This window comes from Denticeps clupeoides, chromosome 1, assembly GCF_900700375.1.
Source record: "Denticeps clupeoides chromosome 1, fDenClu1.1, whole genome shotgun sequence".
Lineage (NCBI taxonomy): Eukaryota > Metazoa > Chordata > Actinopteri > Clupeiformes > Denticipitidae > Denticeps > Denticeps clupeoides.
This window is the reverse complement of record NC_041707.1, coordinates 6,918,887-6,944,407: the sequence shown is the minus strand read 5'-3', so window position 1 is coordinate 6,944,407 and position 25,521 is coordinate 6,918,887. Positions and strand designations below refer to the sequence as shown.

At 45.7% G+C, this 25,521-nt stretch overlaps 1 protein-coding gene across 5 annotated transcripts in view; it reads right to left on the bottom strand.

Moving 5' to 3' along the window:
- kif26ba (kinesin family member 26Ba) overlaps positions 1–25,521 on the bottom strand; it is a 64,622-nt gene that overhangs the window by 14,621 nt on the left and 24,480 nt on the right. For 4 of the 5 annotated variants that reach the window (XM_028967780.1, XM_028967789.1, XM_028967798.1 and 1 more), the window contains 2 exons: positions 19,892–20,055; positions 7,282–7,465 (listed from right to left, as the gene is read on the bottom strand). In XM_028967780.1, the coding sequence (XP_028823613.1) occupies positions 7,282–7,465; positions 19,892–20,055 (348 nt within the window). Of the gene's footprint in view, positions 1–7,281; positions 7,466–9,329; positions 9,624–19,891; positions 20,056–25,521 lie in introns of those variants that run through there. The other variant, XM_028967905.1, reaches the window with a different exon arrangement.

The window sequence follows — 25,521 nt, the reverse complement described above, 5'->3', positions numbered from 1 at the left end:
ATAAAACAGAGCTGTTTTTCCTAATCCCCTTATTCTTGGAGGGCTTTAGCCTTTAAGATGACAGAAAATATGATAGCTGCTGGCTGCTGCGCAGAGATGAACACCAAGCGTTCCCATTTTCTAGACTTTCTCGACTTAAAAAGCGCATTGTGCATGCGACCAGAGACGTGAAAGTGAAGCGATTGTCATTGTGAAACACTGCAGCACAGCACACAGTGACACAATGAAATGTGTTCTCTGCATTTAACATCACACCATCACAGGGCAGCCATGAAAAGCTGAAAGCTGCCTGGACAAACAGATGTCTCTGTCCTGCCTTTCTAGGCTGCTTTGGTGATTTAGTGGAACCCAAAAATGTCTGGATTCCATTAAAAATTGCTTAGTGGGGAAAATAAATAAAGGAAATGAAAGATCCAAGAGTGAAGCAAAGTTTGAGAGCACTTGCGAACATGTGTTTCTCGCAAAGGCACGAAGGCACTATGCTAGTTTGGCATCATTATGAACACGATTGGCTTGGCAAAAGAAGACTCAGGTAAGCTCCCTAAACTCAGAACAGCATCTTCTGTTATCAGTGTGGGGCCTACAAAGTGAACCAGATGAACATGACATTGGACATACAGAAGAAAAATCACAAGCTCACAATCAGCATACAAAATAGTATATTAAATACAATATGGCAGGATTTGGTGCAATGAGCACCTTATAAAAATGTGCTTAACATAGAAAATTATTTTTAATGTGGTTGATGTTGTGCTCACTCCCGATTAAAGTGGACTTGCCATTCTGTTCAAAAATCATGCTTAAAAAAGAAGAGAAATTCACATGGGATCATATAAAAATAAATGCCAACTGGCCAGTCTAATTCTTGCTCAAGTGCAGACTGAGGTACACAACTCTGTATAGTGTATTCAACCACAACACCAAAAAGGTTGCCTTTAAGAAGCTTATTTCCTGATCCGGTGCTCTCTCTATTACTGTAGTATTAACACAATTTGTCGGGTTCCTGCTATTCACTGTAAATCCATTAGATGATAAGAGCATTTTCTGACATTATTATTAGTATTACTTTTCACTGAGCTGTCATGTACACCATGACTTATCTGCTTCAGTGTGGTACCACCACCTGATAATACATTTTTATTAGAGGGTTTCCTTACAATAAAAAAAATTATATCGCAGTTTTCCTGATGTTATCCCCTCTTCTTGAAACAGAAGCCTAATATTTACTGTTTAAATAATGAATCAGCTCGAGAGAGTGCTGAATGCTCCGGGTGACTGAGAAGAAACACGCTTTCTTTCAATTGCATCACTTTGTTTTCAAATGACCATCGCACAACATTGAACGTGCCACCACTGCAGTGTACTGACCGCACACTGACTGTTTAACAGACTCGGAGTATCGTATTAATGATAGAGTATCGATAGCGTATCATATTAAGTATTCCACCCTGCAGTATTCCATGAAACAATACGGCTTTGTGTCCATGTAAAATTTTACTCAGATTCAGCGATATTGATTATCGTCCCAGCCCTACTATACAAATTCATTTATGCAAAGATCACCACACCACAGGGTCTATTGTCACACACTGACCTTTTAAAAGCACTTCCATGTTAATAAATGTGCCTAAGAAAGATCTGATCTCTTTTTATAGAGCTCTTCAGGCAACGCATCCATTCCTTCATCCTGACATCTCTATGCCTGGTTGGCCCCAGTACATTAGGGTTATATGTTAAATATAATTAATTTCAGAAATTGATTTTTTTAGAACAGAAGTGGGATTGTGCAAAGTTAATTTAAAAACCTCAGATTTGATGGTTTTGCACAAGGCATAATTAAATTGTTCTTGTAATTCTGATTAATCCAAAATCATTATATGAATGACAATGACATGTCATATTTACAAAGCTTTGTCTGCATGAGGCCTTATTGTTTAATATGTTTATTGCATATGCTAGGCCATAATGCAGAGGCATATAGTGTTTACACTATATGTTTCAATGTATTGAAACATATAGGCGCACTGCACCTCGTATTCTCCGAGCCTCCAGTACTGCTCGCCTGGTCCATCGCTAAAGGTAAAAGAAAACATTCATCTAGACTCTTCTCCATCTTGGCCCCTCGGTGGTGGAATGAACTTCCCCTCGAGGTCAGAACAGCTCAGTCACTGAGTATTTTCAAACGACAGCTCAAGACCTTCCTCTTTAAAGAATATTTAGATTAACTTGTAACTTTTCTTATTGTCGAACTTATGTACAGAATCTACAACAAGAGTGAATAAAAAGATTGTATTCATAGTTGGGGGTCCTAGTGTACCGGAATTGATCTCTTCATCGATGGTAACTTGAAAGCACGTTGTAAGCCAAATGCCGTAAATGTAAATGTATTGGTGTTCATTTTAAGATGCTAAAACCCCGGATCTTGGATTTCTTTCTCAGTGTGGATAACATTCAGCACATACTGACAGTACAATGACTTGTTTTCTGCCAATGTCAATCAATAGTTGGAATCAAATAGCTAAGCCTTGCACTAGGTTACGTAGTAAATGCCAAGAAAGATCAACCAAAAAGCAACTGGCTGTAGTTTGGAATTAAAGCCGAATGAGATCTGTAACTTGCTAAAGCAGCACCAAAATAGAAACATGCAATAGAATACATTTATAGTAGAGCGCTAATGGATGGTAAGCAAACAAGTGACAGCCTTGTCATGAAGCAGTTAATGTTTTATGAGAATGGCATTCAACAAACCGACACATCATTAGCTCCTGGACTGGTTTTAGACGTGAAGTGAATACTTTACAACGCTTTTGGTCAGCAGGGTTTTGTTGATTCTCGAACGGAATCCATGGCATTCTGTGCATTTTCAGTCGAAACTTCATTTCAGAGTCTTGCTCTTCGCATTAGACGGGTAATATGATTTTGTCCATTAGTGCTGGAATGTTCAGCATTTCAACACCCTAATTTAGTCACAGTGGGCAATTCTCTGTCAATGGATGTCAAAAAAAATCAATAATGTGTTTTCACTTTAAAATGAGCCCACACGGCATTTGCCGTTTGCCTTTATATGAATTTCAAAAGAAGTGCAATCCAGTAGGATGCAATAAATATGTCTCTGAGTCGACCCGTCGGTGCTGAGGAGGATGATCACAGACAAACCTAATTACACACGTGTCTCCGGCAGGCTGGAGAAGGAATTTGTCCCATAACGATGGTGAGTGCCATGGACAGGAGAAAGCAGTCACAAGCAGGTCAGGTCCATTAATTAGAGCCTCCTTTTCCTCATTCAGCCGCCACAGACAGGCAATTACTGGTCCCCGTGGACCCAGGGCCACGTGCCATACCCAGGACATTAAAGACACTAAGCAGTCGCTGTCTGATTCACTTTCATTACCTGATTGGGGAATCCGGGGGGCACCCAGACCCAGTTTATCCAACAGCAGAATACCACTAAGCTCCTAAACGGCGCGATGGAATTTAGCCCGTAGCTTGGTAGCTTAGAGGGAATTAGCTCTCAGGCAGGGCAATGGTGTCCAGAGATGATGTTTCATCTGCATTCTGAAATTGAATCCTGATATTTACCAAAGAAGAGACAAAATGCCAAGTCAAAATGTCAGTGGTCTCCCGCAAACACTCTAAACACATGGATTAATTCCCAAATGAATGGATTAATTCCCAAATACTAGACGTTTGATGATGTTATCATATAAAAATATATCGGTATATAATAGGATAAGGTATACTGCATGGATTTTTATATTCTTACTCAAACACAAGCCCAAATCATTGTGTTAAATTTACCAAACTCTCTTTGAAACCTGCAAATTGTCATTCACAAGCTTCATTTTACAGAAAGAAACCATACAAAAAATTCTATTTAGTGTATTTTTTTCATGGTCACTGCTTGGATTTGTCAGATAATCAATTTAGCCAACAGACACCTTACCGTCATGAGCAGTGATTGAAAAGGAAGGTTGTCGTGTCGACAGAAATTCAGCATTAAAACAGAGAAGGCAGATCAGTTTAATATATTCATACACTGTCTTCCCCTGAGGCATGATTCATAAAAATAACATTATTAGATTATGTGTCTGCACAGCCTGGAAAAAAACTACACACCACAATTTCATAGATGTAGACAGGGCCTAATAATGCATGAGTCTGTTTCAAGTAATAACTGATCCATATTGTTTTATGTTATTTAGAAGTGAATGCATTATAACTCTGACTTTTTTTTATATAGAAATATCCAATGACCAAAATGGGTGCAGTTTTTGCTAAATTAATATTTCTATTATAGTATGCCAATAAGTAACACCATAATTAAACACCAATATTAAATAATGCTAGTTTTATACTTCATAGAAGAACACATGAGTGACAAACCATTTGACAAACCTTTCAGTGTCACCGTCAGAATTCACCACTAGATGGCCCTGCCTGATGGTGTACTGCTGCATTTTCATCCCATTAACTATTTCCAATGTAATTAATCACTGTGACCAATAATCAATATGTTGATATTTAATGGCATATATAGATTTTTTGGCAGTTTGTACCGTGTGTTCATGACTTTTCAATTCAGTGAGCGCAACATTATTAAAATGCAGTATAACACAAGGAATCATTAATGATGCCAGGCAAATTTGCACGATCAATAATATGGAATTGCATATTTTCCGGGTGAAAATGGCAATACAGACCCCACTTCTGACTGTTTGAGCAGGCATGTATCTACCAGCACTCATAATCTGAGACACCATCTAAGACAAGATACCTGCAGATCTGGCTGGTGCTGAGGGATTATTTAATTTCCTCCTATTCGTGAACCAAAGGACACTGCAGCCACCGAATCCCCACGGAGCCCTGACATTTTAACTCTGGAAATGCCACCATTTCCATTTCACATTGCATATGGCAGGAAGAGGGGGAGCGAGTGCCTTGTGTGTGATTAGACGCTTCTGCATTCTGCAGCTAATGAGACGCCCTGGTGGCTTCCTTCAGCCAAAGCCCCAGGGCGATCACATGGTGAACGGTTGATTCAGAGAGCTGCCAACATCAACTATTGGGAATCTGAATTTGGAGCAACAAAAATAAAAGCATTTAGATTCCAGGAAGAACCCCAACTACTGTTTGGTCCAGCTCCCCTGTGTTTAACCCGCTTCACTCAGGGCTCAGACACTGCAGGAATGTCAGACAGCCTGATGATGTACTGAGGTCAGGGATGAGCTTTCACCACGTGGGGCGTCTCCTCGCTCAGCACCGGCCCTCAGACAGGGTTCACCTGGGGGTCTCTCTCAGTGAGAGCATTTACTGGATCACTTAAAGAAAAAAAAGCCATCACTGAAACTGATGGAGAAAGCAGTGGTGCGTCAAAGTCATGACCAGGCATGCAAATTGATATGAGTAAGTGACCGTGAACAAGCGGAGAAGGTGAGAAGCTGAGTGACAGGGGCCTGACACTTTTAATGGTACATTATTCAGCATATTAAAGGGTGATGAATTCGTAAGAAGGGAATTTAATGAACATGCAAAGTCTGTGTAAAGCATTGTAAGAAACAATGGTAATATGATGACCCATCAGACATCAAAGTAGTTCTCTTGATTTACTCACCAATGTATTACTTAATTAAAAATTCATTAGAAGTAATAGTTTTATTCATGTTAGTTTTAGACTAATTTCTTCATGCAATTAAACTATTTATTCTCTCTTAGACTCACTATCCACTGAATCCAGATCTGGGTCAGGGCTTCTGGAGCCTGTCTCAGGACCTTGGGTGGTGGGAGGAAACCGGAGAACCCGCAGGAAACCTGCCCCAACATGCAATGCAAACTCTGCACACAAAGCCAGAGCCAGCCAGCGTGCCACCATGCAATCTTTAATTATTCATCAATAATTAGGAAAAGAAAATGTATTACGGTACGGTGTGTGACTGATTGCTTAGGACTCCCTCTGCAGCCCACTTTATAGAACAATTTAGATAACAAGTCAAAGTCTGGTGGTGGATTCTGGTGGTAAATGCCACGAATGTCTTTCTCTGATGCATGTTTGATTTTTCCACCTTTTGCCATTTATTCTCAGTCAATGAGCTCAACTCAGAGGCTTCAAAAGGGACTACAGAAACCAAAACTGATTACACACTCGATCAATAGAGCCGTCACAGCTCTGCCTGGCCTATCCGCATTAGCGTGTGTCCATTCCATCGCACTCTGCTTGGATAATGGTGGAGGTGACAAATGACATCTCTGGGACTCTGAACCGACCTGACCCCTGAGGTACCAGCACAGGCCCATTACGGAGAGGGTCAGGGTGGCCGGTGCAAAAGGGAAAGAAAGAGAGACGAGTCCCACTCCGGTGACATTGATGTTACACCATGTAACGCTATTGTCACCACACAAGAGAAAAGCCATCAGAGCGCCGTGGTGCTTGAGCATGCTAGTGTCAGAGATACGCTGTTTGTTTAGGGTTGTTCTAATTAACATGTTAATACATTTTAAGCATTTAATTTGTGTTTAATACAAAAATAAATAAACCTGATTGGCTCTGCTAGGTTATTTGCATAAATGTGAATTAACCTCTTACACACACTTGTCTCTATAATACTTTAATTATAAAATTATAATTTGCATTATAGAAAGCTCTAGTTTTAAGAATCTCGATTAATCTATTGAAAAATGTGTGATTAAATCTTTAAAAAATTACGATTAATGATTAAAATTATTCTCTTTACATTCATTCAGAACACATTGTTATTATTTACATTTACGGCATTTGTCAGACGCCTTCATCCAGAGCGACTTAAAACGTGCTTTCATGTTACCATCAATGAAGTAATCATTATTATTATAATTTAATTATTTTGACTGTACACATTGATCAATTAGACTTATATTAGATGTGTATGTAGAAGTATTCATGAAAACACAGACATAAGACAGCGCCCGGCCTGTGGATCTACCCCGTGTGCTCAAGCTGATAAATCTTCCCCACTGATTCCTAAATGACGTGTCCATTCCTGGTGGGCCTGCTTCAAATATTCAAACGTTGCTGCATGATGAATACCTGAGCCGTTTTTATAATTACAAATGTAATCAGGAATATTTCTGTGTTTTGAAGCAGCGACCCCCAGACAGCGGCCGGCCTAATTCCAGGCGGACTGACCGGCGGCCTCAGGGGCGACCGTAATCCCTTCATCCTGCGCTGCTACGCGACCGGGGAGCAACGTGGAGAGACCGGGCCGCGGTGAACTCCGTACGGTGAAGACACAGCTCGCGCCTCCTCACCTTGCCCAGCCCGGGGTTGTCTTTGACCTTGTTGACGGCGCGGAGCAGACACGGCGGGGCTGGGGGCGGGGACATCTGCAGGATGCCGCTGAAGTTGGTGGGGAAAAGGGGCGGGTCGCATGCCACAAGGGGTGCTGGCCGCTGCTTCTTCTTCTTGGAGGACAGGTTGAGCTTCTGGGCGGCTCTGTAACGGAACACAAGGTAAGAGATAAGTCACCGACTGCCACACGGTACACCACACGGCACCGGGAATCTGAACAATCAAGCCACAGGACGTGACGTGCCGAGTCGCAACCTTCCCGGACGAGGCGACAACGTGTGACCAGAATATGCAGCGCGAACGAACGCTCTGCCAGTTCTCCGCTCTCGGCGCCCCGAAGCTGCCTGTGATCGAGCGGACCTCGGTTCCTACGCAGCCGCACCGACGGATCTGACGTCCTGTTGATGCGTACTTATGCGTTGCAAATTCTCATGCTGGCGACGAGCGTTCGGTCAAACGGCGAAAGCGGCCTCGCGCAGGCGGGATTTGGGCTGTTCCTAATGTAATGAGACACTTTGACGTCCGTGACAAAGGCACGAGCAAACGAGGCTCAATAGATCCTGACCGCCGCTTCAGAGGCGCCATTAGTGGCCCCTCGGAGTGGCTTTTAGAGGAGTATTGATTGGGTTTTCGCTGGCTCACCTGCGCCAACGTATCTCATTAAAGACTCAATTCTGGACGCGTCCCAAACAGAGACGACAAGACAAACGCCGGCGGAGATCGACCATGGCAGAACACAGCCAGTTGGCCAGAGGAGACGCCCGCCCTGTTTACACAAATGGCTAAAGAGGGAGAAGGCGCAGTTGTTCAATGTTCAAAAGAATGGAACCCACAGGGATGAATGACATTTCCCAGATGACCTGGACCCACTCCTGTAACACTTACACTTTGCCGTCATTCTTCTCATCAGTGAAGGACATGAAAATGGACAAACAGAGACAACGTCCCTCGCCGCACCGCGGAAATCGTCTTTGACGAAGTGAAGAAAAGAACAACATCAAAAAAAAAACAAGACGTTCAAAAAGAGAAGTGACAATTCCGATGCGATGAGAGTTGTCTTGTGTATTTCTGGGTGTGGTTTTGACAGTGATGCTCCAACAACCCGCCTCGGCGGAGAGGCGTCGCGCATCGCGGGCTTGACGGCGGCGAAAAATAGGTTTGTTCCTTCTTGCGTGCTGGACCGGATTTACACAAATTGTCTGAGGAGGACATTTTTCACTCCGCCAGTCTACATGTCTGGATCCATTTTTTTTCCTGATCCATCGCCGGCGATATTGACCTTCCGAGAAGCTTCTGTTGCACTTGCAGGACAAGCAGCTGCCCAGAGGCGAACGCACAAGGGTTCAGAATCTGGCAAGTGTCCCTCCGGCTCCTGCAAACAGATCTCTCGCATTTACAAGCTGGGTGGAGAGGAGTCTTCTCCTTGTTCTCGCTCTCTGGGGAGGCCTTCACGGTGTGTGGCCCGAAGACCCCGCCCACTCTTCCCGGCGCTGTAATTAAACAAGGTGGAGAGGCGGCGGGGCCCGCGTCCAGGAACGCATGTGAGGTGATCATAGCGCCACTCGTTACGTTTTTTTCCCGTTTTTTTTTGTGATATTTTTGGCCGCAGGATGTGCGGATTCTGGCCGGGCCGGCTCGCACGAGGCCCAGTTGCGGCGAGCGGGCCGGCGAGCTGCGCTCCACGCATTAATGCAAGCGCTGTCAGAGGCGAGCAGGAGGAAGATGACGGAGGTATTTCGGGGATGTTCTCCTCGCGCGGCACTTTCGGTTGTTGCCGAGAGGCGTTAATGAGATCTCTGCCTTCGCCATTCCAACAATTCTTCAGACATCGTTCTCAAGCAGAGGGGAATAGATAAGCCACTGCGTTTAGAAACAGATAAGTAGCGTATACCAATACGGAACACTTCCACACAGACACGCGCAGTTATGTGCACGGTGACTTCTCCCAACGATACGAACTCGGAACTTTTTCTGCTTAATAAAGACAAGGTAAGTGTGCGATACTCACTCCATCTCTGTCCTGGACCCTCCACACCAAATATCACCCTTCCATCAAAACAAGAGGCGCCACTTTGCACGGGTGGTCCTCCTCTGGCGGGCATCGCCTCCCCGACCCTCGGCGTGGAGATGCGCTCTGTTCTCGGTTCAGTGATAGCATGGCTTAATCCACACCTGAGCACCACGTCAGGCGGCGCCTTCTCTCTTTCCCCGTCTCGCCTCTCGTCCGGCCGCCCCCCTTCTCTTTCTCTCTATATAACTCTCTCTCTCTCGCTCTCTCTCGGACTACATCACTACAGATGGGAGGGAGGGACGGAGAGCTGAGACAGTCTGGAGTACAGGAATGTGGATGAGGCGAAGGAAGGAGCTGAGTGGGAGAGGGACGGTGGAACAGCGATGCAGCACTGTTTCGTCCATCTCAGATCAGGAGATACGCGGCTACGAAGGCGCGCCACAAGAATATTAACATAACCTCTTTCTTACAAGCAGAAAAAAGACACACAGTCACACAAATACTGGCAAGATGCACAGATAGAACTAAGTGTTGTAGAATTTCAGCTCCAATTATCTGTAAGGGCCCGTCAGCCACAATGGACATGCACACAGTGAACCTGCTGTAACCCCCCTCTGCTGATAGGCTGTCAGGGAGACAGCAGAGTTGGAGCCAAGGAGCCATACATTAAGAGGGGACACTCAACTGGATGTTATATAGGCTCTTTCACACTCTAAAGGAATGCAGGCGAAATTTAAAAAACACACACACACACACACACAAAGCCCTTGGCACCAAAATCCCGCCAACGAGCCGGGAAAGGGGAACACTGTGAAGCGATAACGCATCCAAACGTATTTAAATGTATAACCCACTGGCTCCTACAACACCACTAACTGCTAGCATATTTGAGGCTGTGAACTTGTGAAGAGTGATATATGTATTAAAAGCCTAGACTATGGAACTGTGCAGAATTCCGAGTCACCAGTTGCCCCAGTGTCCACGCCTTTGGACATCGATGGGAAAGAGAGAAGCCATGAGGAGACTAGAGTCATTTTGGTCATTTATTGTATCGGAAAAATTATCTTAAATGTACATAAAAACATGATTTTTTTTTTTAAATGCATAATGGTGCTTTTTTATGCAACTGAACCCACTCTATCCAGCTAGTAACAGATTCTCTAGTCCAAGACCGACCTTTGTGTCCCAGGATAAGTAGGACTGAGTTTAATTTTCTTGTCACTTCTAATGTACTACTGTGGTCAGAATGTGGCATCTGTATTCACGCCTTATAATGAGACGGAGATGGCCAAGCACGATGTACTCAGATCACAGAGACTCCATCCTTTCCAGTTAGTCTGCAGTGGAGGGACTGGGATTTATCTAGTTCAGAAGATTTAACGCACGCAAACAAGGACTGACACACCGCTGCAGTCTTCATAAATACTGATGCGGTGCAACCTGCAGCAAGTGCATGTCCAAAAAATGTGGCTCTCGTTCGGCCATTTTTACATTTCCATTTCATCAGGAGATCCTTACATCCTCTAATTGTGGAGTTCAGCTCCTCTGGAAGAAATTTCAGCTCCAAGTCACATGAAACTGCCCCAAATTGCCATCTTCAACGTGATAAGCATCCAGATCTCACGAGATCCTATCGTCAGCAATGGCTTTTTTATGGGTTGTCATTAAATCAGTCATAAGAATACAGATTAATTAAACGTAGTATAAATATAGTGTCTTGAATGTTTTATGGAATTTTTGGTTCAGCTTCAGCCAGTTTTGAATCTTGATGGGAGGTGATACCAGACCTTTTTGGTTCTCAGTGAACTGATTACTTCATTGATTTTAACATGAAAGCACGTTGTAAAGTGGCTCTGGATAAGGCCGCTTGTCAAATGGCATAAATGTAAATGTAAATTGGACTTTTTTTCCCCAGCAGGATCGGTTCCACCCCCCGACACATGCTGGTCATTGCTGCTTTATGTAATGCTGATATACATCAATGTTGTCATCTCAGGTCAAATCAATCGCCCTCGATCCACCCCGCTGAGGACGGTCAGGTCACGCTGTAGCCGGACTGTCTGATCCGGTTCCTCGCCCGGCTAAAGGCTTTTTTTTGGTCTTGGGGTCTAAAAACAGCAGCATAATGAGGGAATCTCAGAAGCGCCGCTGAAGCTGACAGTTCTGATGCTCATCCTGATGTGTTTTTTTGGTTGTGCACCGGTGCTAAAACGGCCTAAAAAGTCCCATTGCGAGAGGAAAACCCACATTCCCACCCGCTCGGAGTCAGTCTTTGAGGAACAAAATGTTCCTGCGCTTAGAGCATACGTTTTAATAACCTACGTACAGGGTAGACAGACAGGCTTTTTCATTCTGGCTTTTTATTCCTTGAAATGCCTCTCTGTATCGTATGAGTTCACTTTGGTCTTGTTTGTTAATTCTTCAGAAAGACTTTATACCTGTCTGTGTGTGCACTTGAGTTAGTGCGCAGCCCCTCAGCTCTAACCTGCAGAAGTGTGACGAACTCCACGGGTTGTTTCTCTAGATAAGCCGCGCTCAGACTGGGGAGGTGCTACAAGAAGACCGGGGCTCCACTGAAGCACCAAGCCCATCCTCAGAAGCACCACAACCCAGGCCAAATTTCCATTTCTGCGTCAGAGGAGCAAAAATCCACAGTGAGGAGAGCCAAGCCCTCAGTTCTCCCATGGAGATAAAGCACAGTCCAATATTCCGCATGCGAAGACAGACTGGCGCGTGTCATCTGCACTGGGTCTTCTACATACAGACCAACAGCTGCTTTAGGAAAGGCGACCTGCCCAAAACACGTCAGGTTTTTACAGCTATTAACTATGGAGACTATATATATATATATATAAAAAAAAAATCATAGGCGAAATCCGGGGGGGGCAGAGGGGACATGGTAGTTGCCTAGTGGGTAACACACTCGCCTATGAATCTGAAGACCCAGGTTCAAATCCCACTTACTACCATTGTGTCCCTGACACTTAACCCTGAGTGTCTCCAGCGGGGGACTGTCCCTGTAACTACTGATTGTAAGTCGCTCTGGATAAGGGCGTCTGATAAATGCTGTAAATGTAAGTTATAACAAGTGAAAGATTGAAGAGTTGAGTTTTAATGTCATTTCAGCTATATACGTGTTAGACAGTACATAGTGAAACTAAATAACGTTTCTCTGGAACCTGGTGCTACATGTAACATTTGAACGATTAGACGACGTTACATTCTGACATAAAGTGCACGTGTGTGACACTAACTAACTGGGATAGATAAAGTGCAAGAGTAACATTTAACAAAAAACATGTAGACAACAATGAGACAAACAGGTCAAATGAATAATACATTTGCAAAGTAAAATAGTGCAAATCTTGCTGTGAAAAACAAACAAAACAAAAAAAAACCACCATTGTGGAACCCGGAGAGGCCGCTGCGATGGCATGAAAGAGTCGGCAGGTATTGGCTCCGCATGGAAAGCAAGGCGCTGAGGCCTCTTATTTGTAACGAATCCATTAGCTGTGAAAGCAGTGGCAAAAATAAGCGCTGAGGTTTTCGCGTTGTGGGGTTCTTGCTCAAAGAAAATGCATTTTCTCTCTCTCTCTCTCTGTTAACCGAGATGATACAAAGCAGGACACGAAAACGTAAAAATCTGGGAATAATGATGCAAGAAATGGCGGTTGTAAGGCTGTATCCTGTCCCTTAATAGCAGCCAGACTGGGAACATAATTAGCCAACCGTGGTGTTGCACTGTGTCTGTAGACAGTTGTGAGCAGTAGAATCAGGGGTATTGCTCTGGATGGGTATGGACTTATTTTAATCAAACATTTTAAAACGCATTTTTAATTTTTTTTTTAAATATTGTTATATAATATGTTTTTTTCATATTTTATTTTGAAAACCTTTTTGTCACTCGACTTTTTATTTACAATAATTAATGATGAGTCAAATTATTTAAAGATATTTAAAGTCTATATATTTCATTTTCTATGACACCTGGGGAACTAACACATTTTTTTAGGGGTTTTTATTTGATCAGATTTGGCTGGGGGATACGATACATACAGTTTTTATGTGTTATGACTCTCAACTCTCATTCATTCAGAATGCAAAATGACTGCCTGGGGGCGTTACCAAGATGGCCGCTGAGTGGCAAAGAGAGGAGCGGAGAACTGCTGGAACCCTGAGATGCACACATCGCTCCTTCAATCTGGGCAAGCGGGTGGGCCGAGACCGGATCTCCCGGGGTTAAGTGTTCGCCCATCGCATCAGACCGCACTGGCCTGCCAAATTCCCAGTCCGCTGACATTCAATTAACTCGTGTGGGAGGAGGGTGCCGGCCTGGGTGCGGTGCGGTGACCCACGTAGTGAGAGGCGGCTTTCACCAACCCACCGGGAGTGGGGGCTCCAGCTGCCATGATAAGAGCCTTGACGCTGCGTCTGCGCTGACCAGACCTTGTGGTGGAATAAATGGCCTCATTAGCGATTCACACCCATTAAATGCACCGATAATTTACTGCTGAGGAGTGACCTCCAGTCCAAAGTCACGGGCCTGTGTGAGTTCAGCTTCGGTGATGTCTGTTAAGTCATATGCTTTGAATTAGCTACGCCGATGACCTGTGCTCTTTCCTTGATCTGTAAGTGGTGCTTCACCGTTCACGGAAAAATCAAACCATGATGCCGCCGTGATCAAAAGGAGTCGCTTGGAAATCCACTCAGGGGTTAAATTCCAATCAAACACTTGAAGAGCATCAACATATAAGCCCCTCCCCCATTTTTCTGTTCCTCAATCCCTCTATCTACACACACACACACACACACACACACATAATTTACTGGGAATCATTACACAGCCTGATGTCCCACTTGTCACCGCTTTGTGACACGCGTCCAATGAATCGCTATGGCTTCCACAGGCAGAATAGATGAGATCATAAGTTAATTGGCATGAATTTTAAGTGCCCTGCCTTGTCACAGGCTGGAGGGATGCGAGTCAAACACGCTTAATGTTTCAATCCCGCCATCCCCTTTCGAGCAAATCATCCCATTTGGCAAAGAGGCTTTTTTTAAAAAATGCCGTTTGTGGCTTCGCACAACCCGATCTGATTTTGCGGAGGACCCCCCCACATCACGCGCCACGGATGTGGGTAATAAGTTCGGAGGGTGACGCGAGGGGTGTGGATGTGGCACACCACCGTGCACATGCGGCTGTGGAGCCCAGTGAAGCTCCGCCCGACCCCCGCAACAACACTGCAGTGGTAACACACATTCACAGTTCCCACAGTCTCCTCCTTACACACACACACACACACACACACACAGATCTTCCCTCTATTTCCCCTGGGGGGACTCCTTGCAGCATAAATCTGGCTTCGCTCCTTTGGCAGTGACATATTCCGAGCGAGAGCGGCCCTAATGAAAGATCTCAGTCTCGCGACACACAGCGGCGCGGCGCGATGCATCATGTTGGGAAGCGCGGCGGAGATGAGAGGGTGTTCGCGTGGGGTGTGGGAATTTACGGAAAGGCACGGGGAGTCGGGGTTCCGGGCGGAGCTGCATGCAGGTGGAGGACACAAGCTCCACCATCAGCTACGTGTGACCGCCTCCATCATCCCTGCACACACGCACAGGGCAAAAAGAAGAGGACAGGAACAAAAACTCAGCGTGGGAATGATTAAGACCTCCCCACCCCAGGGAGGATGTTTAACACGACAGGAAAGAAGAGAACAGGGCAATCTGGGAAAATATTCCAAACCAGTAGCTGCGGCGTTCAGTTTGGTCAAAAGGAAATGAATCCGCGACAAATTTCTGTCAGTCTCTGCCGTATTTTTTTTCCCTTCTTGCTTCCCCCGTTATGCTCTTTTTCTCCGGCAAAGTTAATTAGCTTGTAGTGTTTACGCCCCCCTCCATCTCCCCCAGACAGACCCTCCCCCACCCCCGCCTTTCGTATCAGGACACGCACAAGGCTGTTGTGTATTCCCCACGCAGGGCAGCCGGTGTCCCTTCACTCTAATGGCTTCTTGGGTAGAGTAATGTGATGTGAGGGAACGGACCTCCAGCAGGACCGGGCGTCTGGGTGTGTGTGTGTGGGGGGGGGGGGGGGGGCTGCTGGGTATTGTGCTTACCTAACCAACCAGGCACAAATAATCCTGGTTGCATCTGCAAGCCGCCTGTGACCCTCGGGAGGAGTGCAGTGTGAAGGGGGCGGGGCCTCCACACGCCTGCTGCTCTGGAGCCCCGTGGAGCCCGCAGAAGCCCCTACGCCCCAACTGGATCCCCTGAATTTTGAACAGGGACCTTCTTATCTACTCTACTATAACACCACCAGTAACATTTATACCCTTACAATAGAGCATCAATGACTTCGAGTTTTCTCAGATTGACTTATACATCAATGAATTCCAAGTTGATGATCTTCACATGTGCAATCCCAGCCATCAACTTTGCATTTTGCTCTAGCTGTCCTACCGCCCCAGATTGATGGAGGCCGGCACATGACAGGTTCAGTACCGCGCAAGGCAGGGTCACTCACTCCGCTACGTCTTTAGGTGTTCTGTATTGGAGTGATTAGCAGGGGCAGTGGTGGCCTGGCGGTTAAGGAAGCGGCCCCGTAATCTGAAGGTTGCCGGTTCGAATCCTGCAAAAAAAGTTACGCACACTGAGAGAGAGAAAACACGTGGTTTGTCTCAAGGGGCGTTGACTTGTGCCTCTGATGTTGACACATTGACAAAAAATGGCTTTTCTGTTAATGGCACAATCATTTTACATTTACATTTACGCCCTTATCCAGAGCGACTTACAATCAGTAGTTACAGGGACAGTCCCCCCCTGGAGACACTCAGGGTTAAGTGTCTTGCTGAGGGACACGATGGTAGTAAGTGGGGTTTGAACCTGGGTCGTCTGGTTCATAGGCGAGTGTGTTACCCACTAGGCTACTACCTCCCATAACAACAAATGATGCAAGAACGTTCATTTGTGTGCAGTGTCACTATGCAGAATTGTGTTAATTAGACTGTTGATTGAAAAAGGGAATCTGATTATTGAAAAAACACATCATTTGTTTTTTCAGGAAACGCACCCACTTTCCATAACCACTTATTCCTAACCAGTGTCGTGGCTGCTGGAGGTTCTCTGGGGAGTCTTTCAGGAAAGCTTGTGTCTTTTTCAAGGGAGCCGGGCTACGGTAGCTCCTCCGTAATTTTAACTACATCCATCCTAGTGCTGAACCCTGGATCTTGGAATGATGTCAAACACCAACGTTGAAGACAGTTTTGTATCACCTTGTACTCTGTTGTAAGATGAACGGTGAAAGGTGCTGTGTTCCTCACTGACTAAACCTTCCGGAACAACAGCAGTACACACTCTCGATGCAGATGGAAAGAGCAAGACCACCTTTCCTCTCCACCAACATGCTCCATCAGTGTAACTGGGGTAAAAACAGAGCAACTATAATAATGCAAAAAGGCAGTGTTATGTGTTGATTTGGTGTGAAATGTAAGAGCATCCCACCTGATGTGCTACATGAAAAATAAAATATCCATCATATCCTGCTAGGATAAAGTAATAATAATAAAGCCACAGATAAGACCCTTCGGGAAATGGCGGCTTATATGAACAGCAGAGAGACAAAGAGTCAGAGCGGTCGGCGAGATAAGCAGCCACAGCCATGACCAAGGTCTTCAGATATAGCGATGCACTGTGGGACTGTCACTCAAAAGCCAAACGCTTTAGAGAAAAGAGGCTCATTCTGTATGTAGTATACATTCTTTTTTTGTTCGTTCGTTCGTTTTCTCAGTATTACATTATTTTGCCTCTGCTGTGGGCTTGGGTTCATTTTCATGCTCGGTTCCCTTTTTCTGACACCCGTGGATTAGCTAGAAAGTGTCGTAACAGAACGTCGAGAAAAAAACCTGCAAATGGGCAGAACTTGCTTCACATTTTTGTCCAGCGGCGTGGGGGAGTTGAGGACGATCCCAGCGAATCACCGGTAGGCCGTCCATCACAGGGCCAACAAACCTGCATGTCTTTGTGTTGTGGGAGGAAACTAGACCATTTAGCAGTCGTGGAGGTTTGAATATATGGCGATTGGCGGCACTGGGGCCAAAAATGAAGGGATACAGCTGGAAAGAAGCATCAATCACGGAGGCAGAACATCGGCCCGACACCTACGCTCTCGCGTTCTCAGCCAAACACATCCGGACAACCGGGTCACGACACCTGCACCATAAAACACTTGCGCTTGCTTAAAGGCGGCTACAGTAAATCAACCTGGGTGGATTGGATGGGCAGTCGGACGGAGGAATGTGAACCAGGTGTTCGTACGCCGGCTGGAGGCGGACGTTTTACCTGCCAGCGCCGAACACACACACGAACACACACACACACACACACGTGAAATTTACAGCCCTTTCGCCTCGGATTTTACTGCCAGACTATGGATGACATTGTTCGCTACACAAGGGTGTGACGCTCATAAATCACAACGTGGCGCACTCTCCCGTCTGGCCGCTGGGGAGAGACGTCTGAGCGATGCGCTCGTATGGAAATATCCGGAATCAATACCATCCCAGACAGAGAGGGAGTGCTGCAGGATTATCCGTGCATAAGTTATGTACTGTACCGCCTCACCGAGAACACGCACTCCGTCCGGCATTTACGACGGAGGCGGGTCTGATTTCTCGTAAATTACACGCTGGGGCAGTTAACCTCCCCATGATCTGAACATCACAGCAATATTTACAGAACCTGAAACATTTCCCTCCCAAACGCACACGCTGAGTGTTTCCAGAGGAACACCTCGGACGTATCACTGGCGGTGTGGGCAACATACCAATCAATCAAAGTCTTTTTCTGGCCGCAGCCAACTACAGTGCACTGCGCACACACATAATCCTTCACTCACACACTCAATTTAGAGTCACCGATTTACTTAGTGTTCATGACTTACTTAGTGTTACTTAGTGTACATTGTTGGGGCAGTGGTGGCCTAGTGGTTAAGGAAGCGGCCCCGTAATCAGAAGGTTGCTGGTTCGAATCCCGATCTGCCGAGGTACCACTGAGGTGCCACTGAGCAAAGCACCGTCCCCACACACTGCTCCCCGGGCGCCTGTCATGGCTGCCCACTGCTCACTCAGGGTGATGGGTTAAATGCAGAGGACAAATTTCACTGTGTGCTGTGCTGCTGTGTATCACGTGTGACAATCACTTCACATTCATGACTTTGGACAGCAGCTCCAACATGGGGAGAGCCTGCAAACACATACACACACACAGATAGATGGACAGACAGACAGAGAGATGTCAACCATGGAAATCTGCCAATGGGCTGCCAGTGTCACACACGCCAGGCTGTGTGTAATACATAATACATATCACATTTATGCATTTTTTGGCTCTCTGAGTTAACATCTGACACAACTTGTATCGCTCTAGTGATTATTTATGTTTTTTTGTTCCTTTACAGTGAGTTACAGCTTCAGTCCTCACATCTGTTACATCTCCCGGCCCTGCGAGATGAGCTATATGGGTTTTAGACGGTAAAGCAGCACAGCAATAGCACCATATCTAATGCTTGTTATAAATAAAACATTGTGCAACACGTCTCCTGGGGAAGGGCTGATTTATAAGTTGCTGGACTATGAGTTTTCACTGGGGGGCGTTCTCATTCGGTTCTGTCCCGATTCTCCAGCAATTTCCAACAATTCACCAGACCAGATAATGCTCTGTGATCTATGACCTCCTCAGGTCCCAGAAGCTCACTGAGTGGCAGGAATATAAGAGAAGGAGCTTTCACTGGAAACTTAGAACAGGTAGGTCCTGAATTTAGTTCAACACATCGTGTGGAATCCGTATTGCTTTAGCACATACATGCATTTCATTAAGCAACTGGGAAATGGAACCCCATGGAGAACACATCATCGTGGACTTGGTGCAATGGCAGCAGCTAGTTAGAACCACATCAGCTACCTCCTCTCATAACAGTTCGTAATGCGCTGTAGCTCGTTGTTCAAGAACAGGAACACGACTAATGACACAGCGGCACTCATTTGACGCTCATTTGGAGACACACGATTTCAATTTGATCTCACACATCTGCCTTCACCCACTGTGACCGGCAGTGCGCCATTATGTTGTCTGAAGATGAAGAAAATCTGAGCTATGATGATGGTAGAGAACAGGAAGAACACTTCTCTACACTTCTCCAAATGCACGTGCCACATCGCTTTGTTATATTTTATTTTATACATTATTTTATATGCTCTTATAGTGCAGGTGACATTATGCACCCTCTTCTGTTTTATTGTCTGCTGTTCCCCTGAAGCAGGGCTTTGTTTTTTTTATGCCAACATAACGGGCGAGCATACAGAGATTTTCTCTGAGGCAATGCGCTGAATCACGAGTAACACGTGATGTAATTACACGAGCTTATGCTCCTGCGCATTTCTGAGCATAATGCATGGATTCATGTGAACATGAGCACATACGCGGCATGGGAAGAATCACATGCAAATGAGCTCGACTCGCAACTGGAGCTGCGGCAGCATGAGCCACGAACTCCGGAGTCCTACCTGGCGAAGAAGGAGGCAGCAGCCGAAGTGCCACTGGAAGGGGCCGTGGCGGGGGGTGCAGGCGGTGCCGGGCAGCCGTGAGTCGTCGGCCGGTCGGCGTTGTACCGATTTAGGGCGGCTTCAGTCAGATCTTCCCTGCTGCCTTCCGGAACCATCTGTGAAATCTGTAAGTACAGGTGAATAGAGGAAAGTGTCAAATGGACCACTGGCTCAGCACATTTTTGGTATTTTTTCACTGATGCACACACACACTGGCCAATTTTACACTCCTCTAGAGTGGAATGCAATAGTAACTGGGCCAGAGCAGGGGTGAACTCATCTATGAACAAAATAGTCACAATATTTAAACAGTGGCATTCAAACATGGTTTTTATGAGTTTTTAAGGCCATCTCTCATTGCTAAACAGTGAAAAAATTGCAAAAGATAAATGACATCCTGCTCAGCTTAATACACGTGTCAGTAGACACAGCATCTGACACTGGAGATGTAAAAGGTGTGATCGTTTGGCTGGACTCCTGTAGGTATGCATCGTGGGAGCGGGTCACAAATTCAGTATGAGCAACTTTGGACAGTCTTGGACAGAAAGTCCAACAGACGTGAGTCACGGGAAACGCTGCAGATAAGGCAGAGCGCCGGGGATAATTGCCTGAGCTCCCAGAGCTGGCAACTTTTTTCCCTTGTTTTTTTTTTCTCATCAAGCATGAAACATTTTTGGAAATAATGTCCGCAGTTATGCCTAGCGCCCCTCCGCAGCCCCCTCCCAGCTCTGTAAATAGACAGCATGCTGCCATGCCTGCCCACCACTCATCCCAAATAAGGACATGGCACCCGGACGCCATGCGAGCAGATGGCCGTGCAGTGGGGCCGGAGTCGGCTCTGTGTTTACCAGAAGTGGTTCTGAAGTGTGGGCCAGCCAAGAGAAGATAAGTCTCTGAGAAAAAACAGGTATGCTGGAGGGGGTGCTATGATTTACACTTGGCTATTTTTAGGCCCTTTGTTGTTTTAGTTTGGGCCTACACACAGGAGGTTCCTCCATTAAAGTCCATTTAAATCATAAATTACTGCCTGGGTGCCCGCAGAGTGACCACATGAGATGGCAAATTCCCCCCAACGTCTCGAACAAAAGGTCCTTCAGGCCAGGTTCCAGCCCAAATATAGATGCTTTCATCATGTGTGTTCTGAGACACACACATAAAACACACTCCTGCCTAAGTGGGTCATTTAGATTTTCATAGAGCAGAGCTGTCCTCTATAGACTTGACTAAAAGCCCCTTTCAGGATCAGCTGATAAGTGTTTTACTGGCTGGTCAAAGCCGGGGTCATCAGGGAAGATGTGGCTTCTCGGGCTAAAAAGAATTTGATCCTGAAGACAAGTCAGACACTCTGACCAACAACCTAATCCCCCCTCTCTTTTGCTTAATCTGGCCATCGAGGCCTGGCCTAATAATAGTCATTCAAGCCCACACAGTCACCAAGATGTAGGGCACAGGAGGGATGGAGGCAGCAGGCGTGTGTACATGTTCTTTCATGACTTTCTATTCCAGTACATCCCGTCTCCGGCCTGTTCAGAGTGGGACATGTAAGAATGGAAATTATGTGAAAGAGACAGCCATGAGTCTTCAGATGGGACTGGCTGCCATGCATGACTTTTTTTTTTGTTTTTTTTTAGAAGTTTATACACACCTGCTAGGAGTTCAAATGCAGCCCATACCCAAGCCCATCAAATATGCCACGTATAAGTTCTGTTGTTTTGTCTTGATAAGACATCTTTAAACAAGTCAGGCTCTCTGAAATGCTAGTAACATTGACCTAAATTATGACCAGCGGGCTTGTATAATCGTCACTGGGGAATTCATTTGTGCTCAAAACAGGACCAACCACATTTGAAACCTAAAAATAAGTTTAGCTTTTTTTCGAAATGACCTCAACCTCAGAACAGAGTAGTTTAGTATACTTAATCCTAGGGACAGGTATGGACTGAGTATCACATTACCACAGTTAAGGCCTGGCAACTGTATTTAAATACATTTCAGATCTGCATTGGCTGGCTGACCAGAACCTATGGAATGGGGGAGTGGCATGAATCACAAGTTACAGTACGGATGCCTTTGTTAAAAATGAAGGCGCAAAATGATGACACAATACTGGAAATAACACTCATTGCTGCCTCCAACAAAAGAGAGGCCGTTGTCTGTTTGTCTGACTCATTGTCTGTCTATGTGAAACTTTGCAGACCAAAACATGGGATCCACGTCACAGGGCAGATCCCGAAATGTAGTTTCAATTTATTAGAACACAGCATTCTGTCCATGACCTTGGCCTTGGTGGAGGTCAGCACTCAGTGGCTCTTCTAGTTTAAATCTGAAAAGGACGTTCAAGTCAAAATCATGACACAAAATGTCCACTGACATGGTTAAGGAGATCGCAACCCGGTTCCATATGTAAACTAGCATCCGTGAACTCATCTGGCATGCTGTGCTACTGCGTACTCAATATCGGGAGATAAGAGAATTGACATTTCAATGGATGCTCGGGAATGCTATTAAGGATGAATAATGCATGAGAGGGTAGGTCCTGGATGTCTTAGGATCCCGTGCTTCTGTGAACATGTCACATGAGCCCATTGGAAACAAGCACGAGCTTCAATAAATTCATCGCAGAAGTACAATCTCCATGCAAATTCCCCATCAAGTCCTCAGTGTGGCTTCATGTCTTCATCTAGCGGCTTCACCTTGCTAACATGGCTGGACCATTGTTTATCCAAAGGAGAGGTGCAAAAGGAAATGTCACCTGAGACTAAAAAAGGACACAGAAGCAGCTACCTCTCCATGTATCAGATGCAACAGCAACGCTCTCGTTTCATGGTGCCAGGGAACCCGCCCTGTCCTGCCACGCTGCCAATTAGATCGCTTGGGAGCCGGCAGCTCATTTGCCATCTGTTGTGCAGGAATGAAGATAGCGCAGCATTAAATACAGCTAGTGCCAATAGCACAGATTGCACCCCTCACTTGTCGTCCCCTGCCCCCATCCTCCCCTCAACCCTCCCCGTCTTTCACCCTCACTCCCTCCCTCCGTCCGGTTCTCTGTCCAGACAGGTGAGAAGAAAGGGACGATTGTTCCCCCTGATTACGCCCATGCCTCAGATCTTGACCTGTGCTCTGAGAACTCACTTCAGCTTTGACCTTCACCGTGCCGCGATCGGCCCAGATGGTCCCTTCAAGGGACAGGGTCAAGATAAGGGTTTTTCAAAGATATTCAGACAACACTGACATCGAAACGCTGAGCAGCCTGGGGTCCATTTTGCACCTATAATCCAGACAGAAAGGCTTTATCCTTTTAAACTGCAATAGCCTCCTATTCATTGCTTTTATCAGCTCATAAAACAGGGTTTCTAAGAGCATGGGTCTATATCTTCTGGTTTCATTCACCTGATTTCAAGCCATCTGCAACACTGGACCTCTCGAATTCAAGATTCTTGTGTCATCTTCAAAGATTCTTTGCACAGCCCTTGCACATACCTTGCTCAAATCTTATTTCAGGACAGTTTAAAGCCTGTGTCTCCCTTGATAGAAATCCAATAGGAGCTCAGCCGTCTTGGCCACACAGCAGACTACCACCAGACCGCAGACAGACTTTATTAACTTAGATCCAATGACTTAAGATCATGGGGTGTTTTTCTCCCAGGCATTTTGTTTTAGGGCAATGCCTATTTATTGCTTGTCGATGCAAGACTATGAAAATGGCACTCAGAGCTGTAAAAATGAAAGTGTTATCGATTACGGAGCAGTGTAGTAAAAAGAACTGAATTACATCCTGGCCATGTTCAACCAAATCAAAATATTGCTCTTGGGTCATTAGGGTGGTCGTAACCTGATGGCCAATGATCCCTGAAGTCGTAAAGTACGAACTGCACTCTTACAAATACTGTTAGTACCATTGTGGCCATGTCCTCGTATGCTATAACTGAAAGCATGTAAATAATTTCTATATGGCTATCTGAATAATCTTACGTATATAAAAAAAAAGCTATGTGGAGTCAGATATTTAAAACTGTCCAATGTGGGAGCTTTTCTGAAAGTGGAGTCCCATGGTGTCGTGGGGCTTCCCTGGAGAGTTCAAGAGGTTATAGAATGAACCGCTGAGCAAGGTTTTTTTTTCCTCCCTCAACCTGCTTCTGCTTCTGCATTTTGCCGTTGGTAGCCCCCTCATCCATCTTCATTACGGTGAGAAGACTCTTTCAAGGAGCAGGCCCTCCCCCTAAATCTCGCACAGGAAATGTTGACTACTCATCCATCCAGTCGACTCTTCTGTGCTGGTAGACCCTCCTCTCTACTGGAAATAAATATGGCTGGGACTGGGGCAGCAAGCAGTAGTCAGTGGACTCCACAATGTCAAACGCAGACTCCCTGCATCTGTTGGAACCATTCTCACAAATGTCTCAAGAAATGTCAGAATCTTACCTAAAAATGAGATACGTGGGTTTTTTTTATAATCTACGTATCAGCAGGTGATTCTCACCCTCACTCCGTAATTCATGTTGGGGCACGTTGGTTTTTGCTGTATGTATTTTAATCTGGGCTACTCTATGCCCCAATTAAATTTTTTTTTGAGTGTGCCGTCATGTTAGTGTCCCATTATTAAACAGGAGGAGCGAAAGGTTAACCACCAAATGATTCTTCTGTTTCCTACACTGGTTGGAACAAACTGTGGATGTTAGAAATAAAAATTAACGAAAAAAAAAAAGAATCCCGTGTGTGCTGACCTGGAAGTCCAGTGATGGACATCCATCACGGTGCACCAAAGCCAATTGTCATGGCTTATTTGCATGCGCTTTGCCTTTCGCTCAATTTCCAAAGCTAATAGTCCCTCTCGGTGTGTCCCCTTTACTGTCCCCAACAGAACAAGCGGGACCCTCTCGAGCGTGCATGCAGATGTTCCGTTCGCCCCATGAACTCCATCCGAGCGCCGTGAATCAGCTCTAATGAGAAGGCCGCAGATGATAATCGCTACAAGGCTTTGGCGGTTTGCTGGGAAGTGTGCTGTGACCAACACGCCTCATTATGGCCTTAAAACCACTCCGAAACAAATTCCTCATCCGCCAGGGAGGGATGTGGTTTCACAGCACAGAAGAAGGTGGGGGGAGCTGGCGTCCAACAAGAACGTCCAAACTCTCTGTGTGTGGCTTCTCCGGCTGTTTCCATAACATGATCTTGCCCCGTAGATAATTGTCACTATCTGAGAGGCTCTCCAGCGCAATGCTTAACAGCTTCCTGTGCTCGACGACCACCCCCCTCTAGGCACGACAACAGAGGCGGGAGAACATGGAGAAACAGAGACGAGCCAAGGTAAACAACAATGAAAAGCGGAGAAGACACAGAGGACTCATTGAGATGGGCGAGCAGATAGGGACATGGCCGCTGCCTGGAGGAGGAGAGAAGCGAGCGATTGAGTGCGCCAGGAGGGGGGTAAGATCCGAGGAAACTACAGAGGACAGATGGAGAGATGTTATCTCAGCCTCCTCTTGGGTGTGCCCCAACAACGAAAGAACCCGAAAAGATCTTGGTCAGCGGGCAAATAAAGAGCGTCCTCGGGGACGAAGCCCCCCACACAAGCTGTTATTTAAATGACA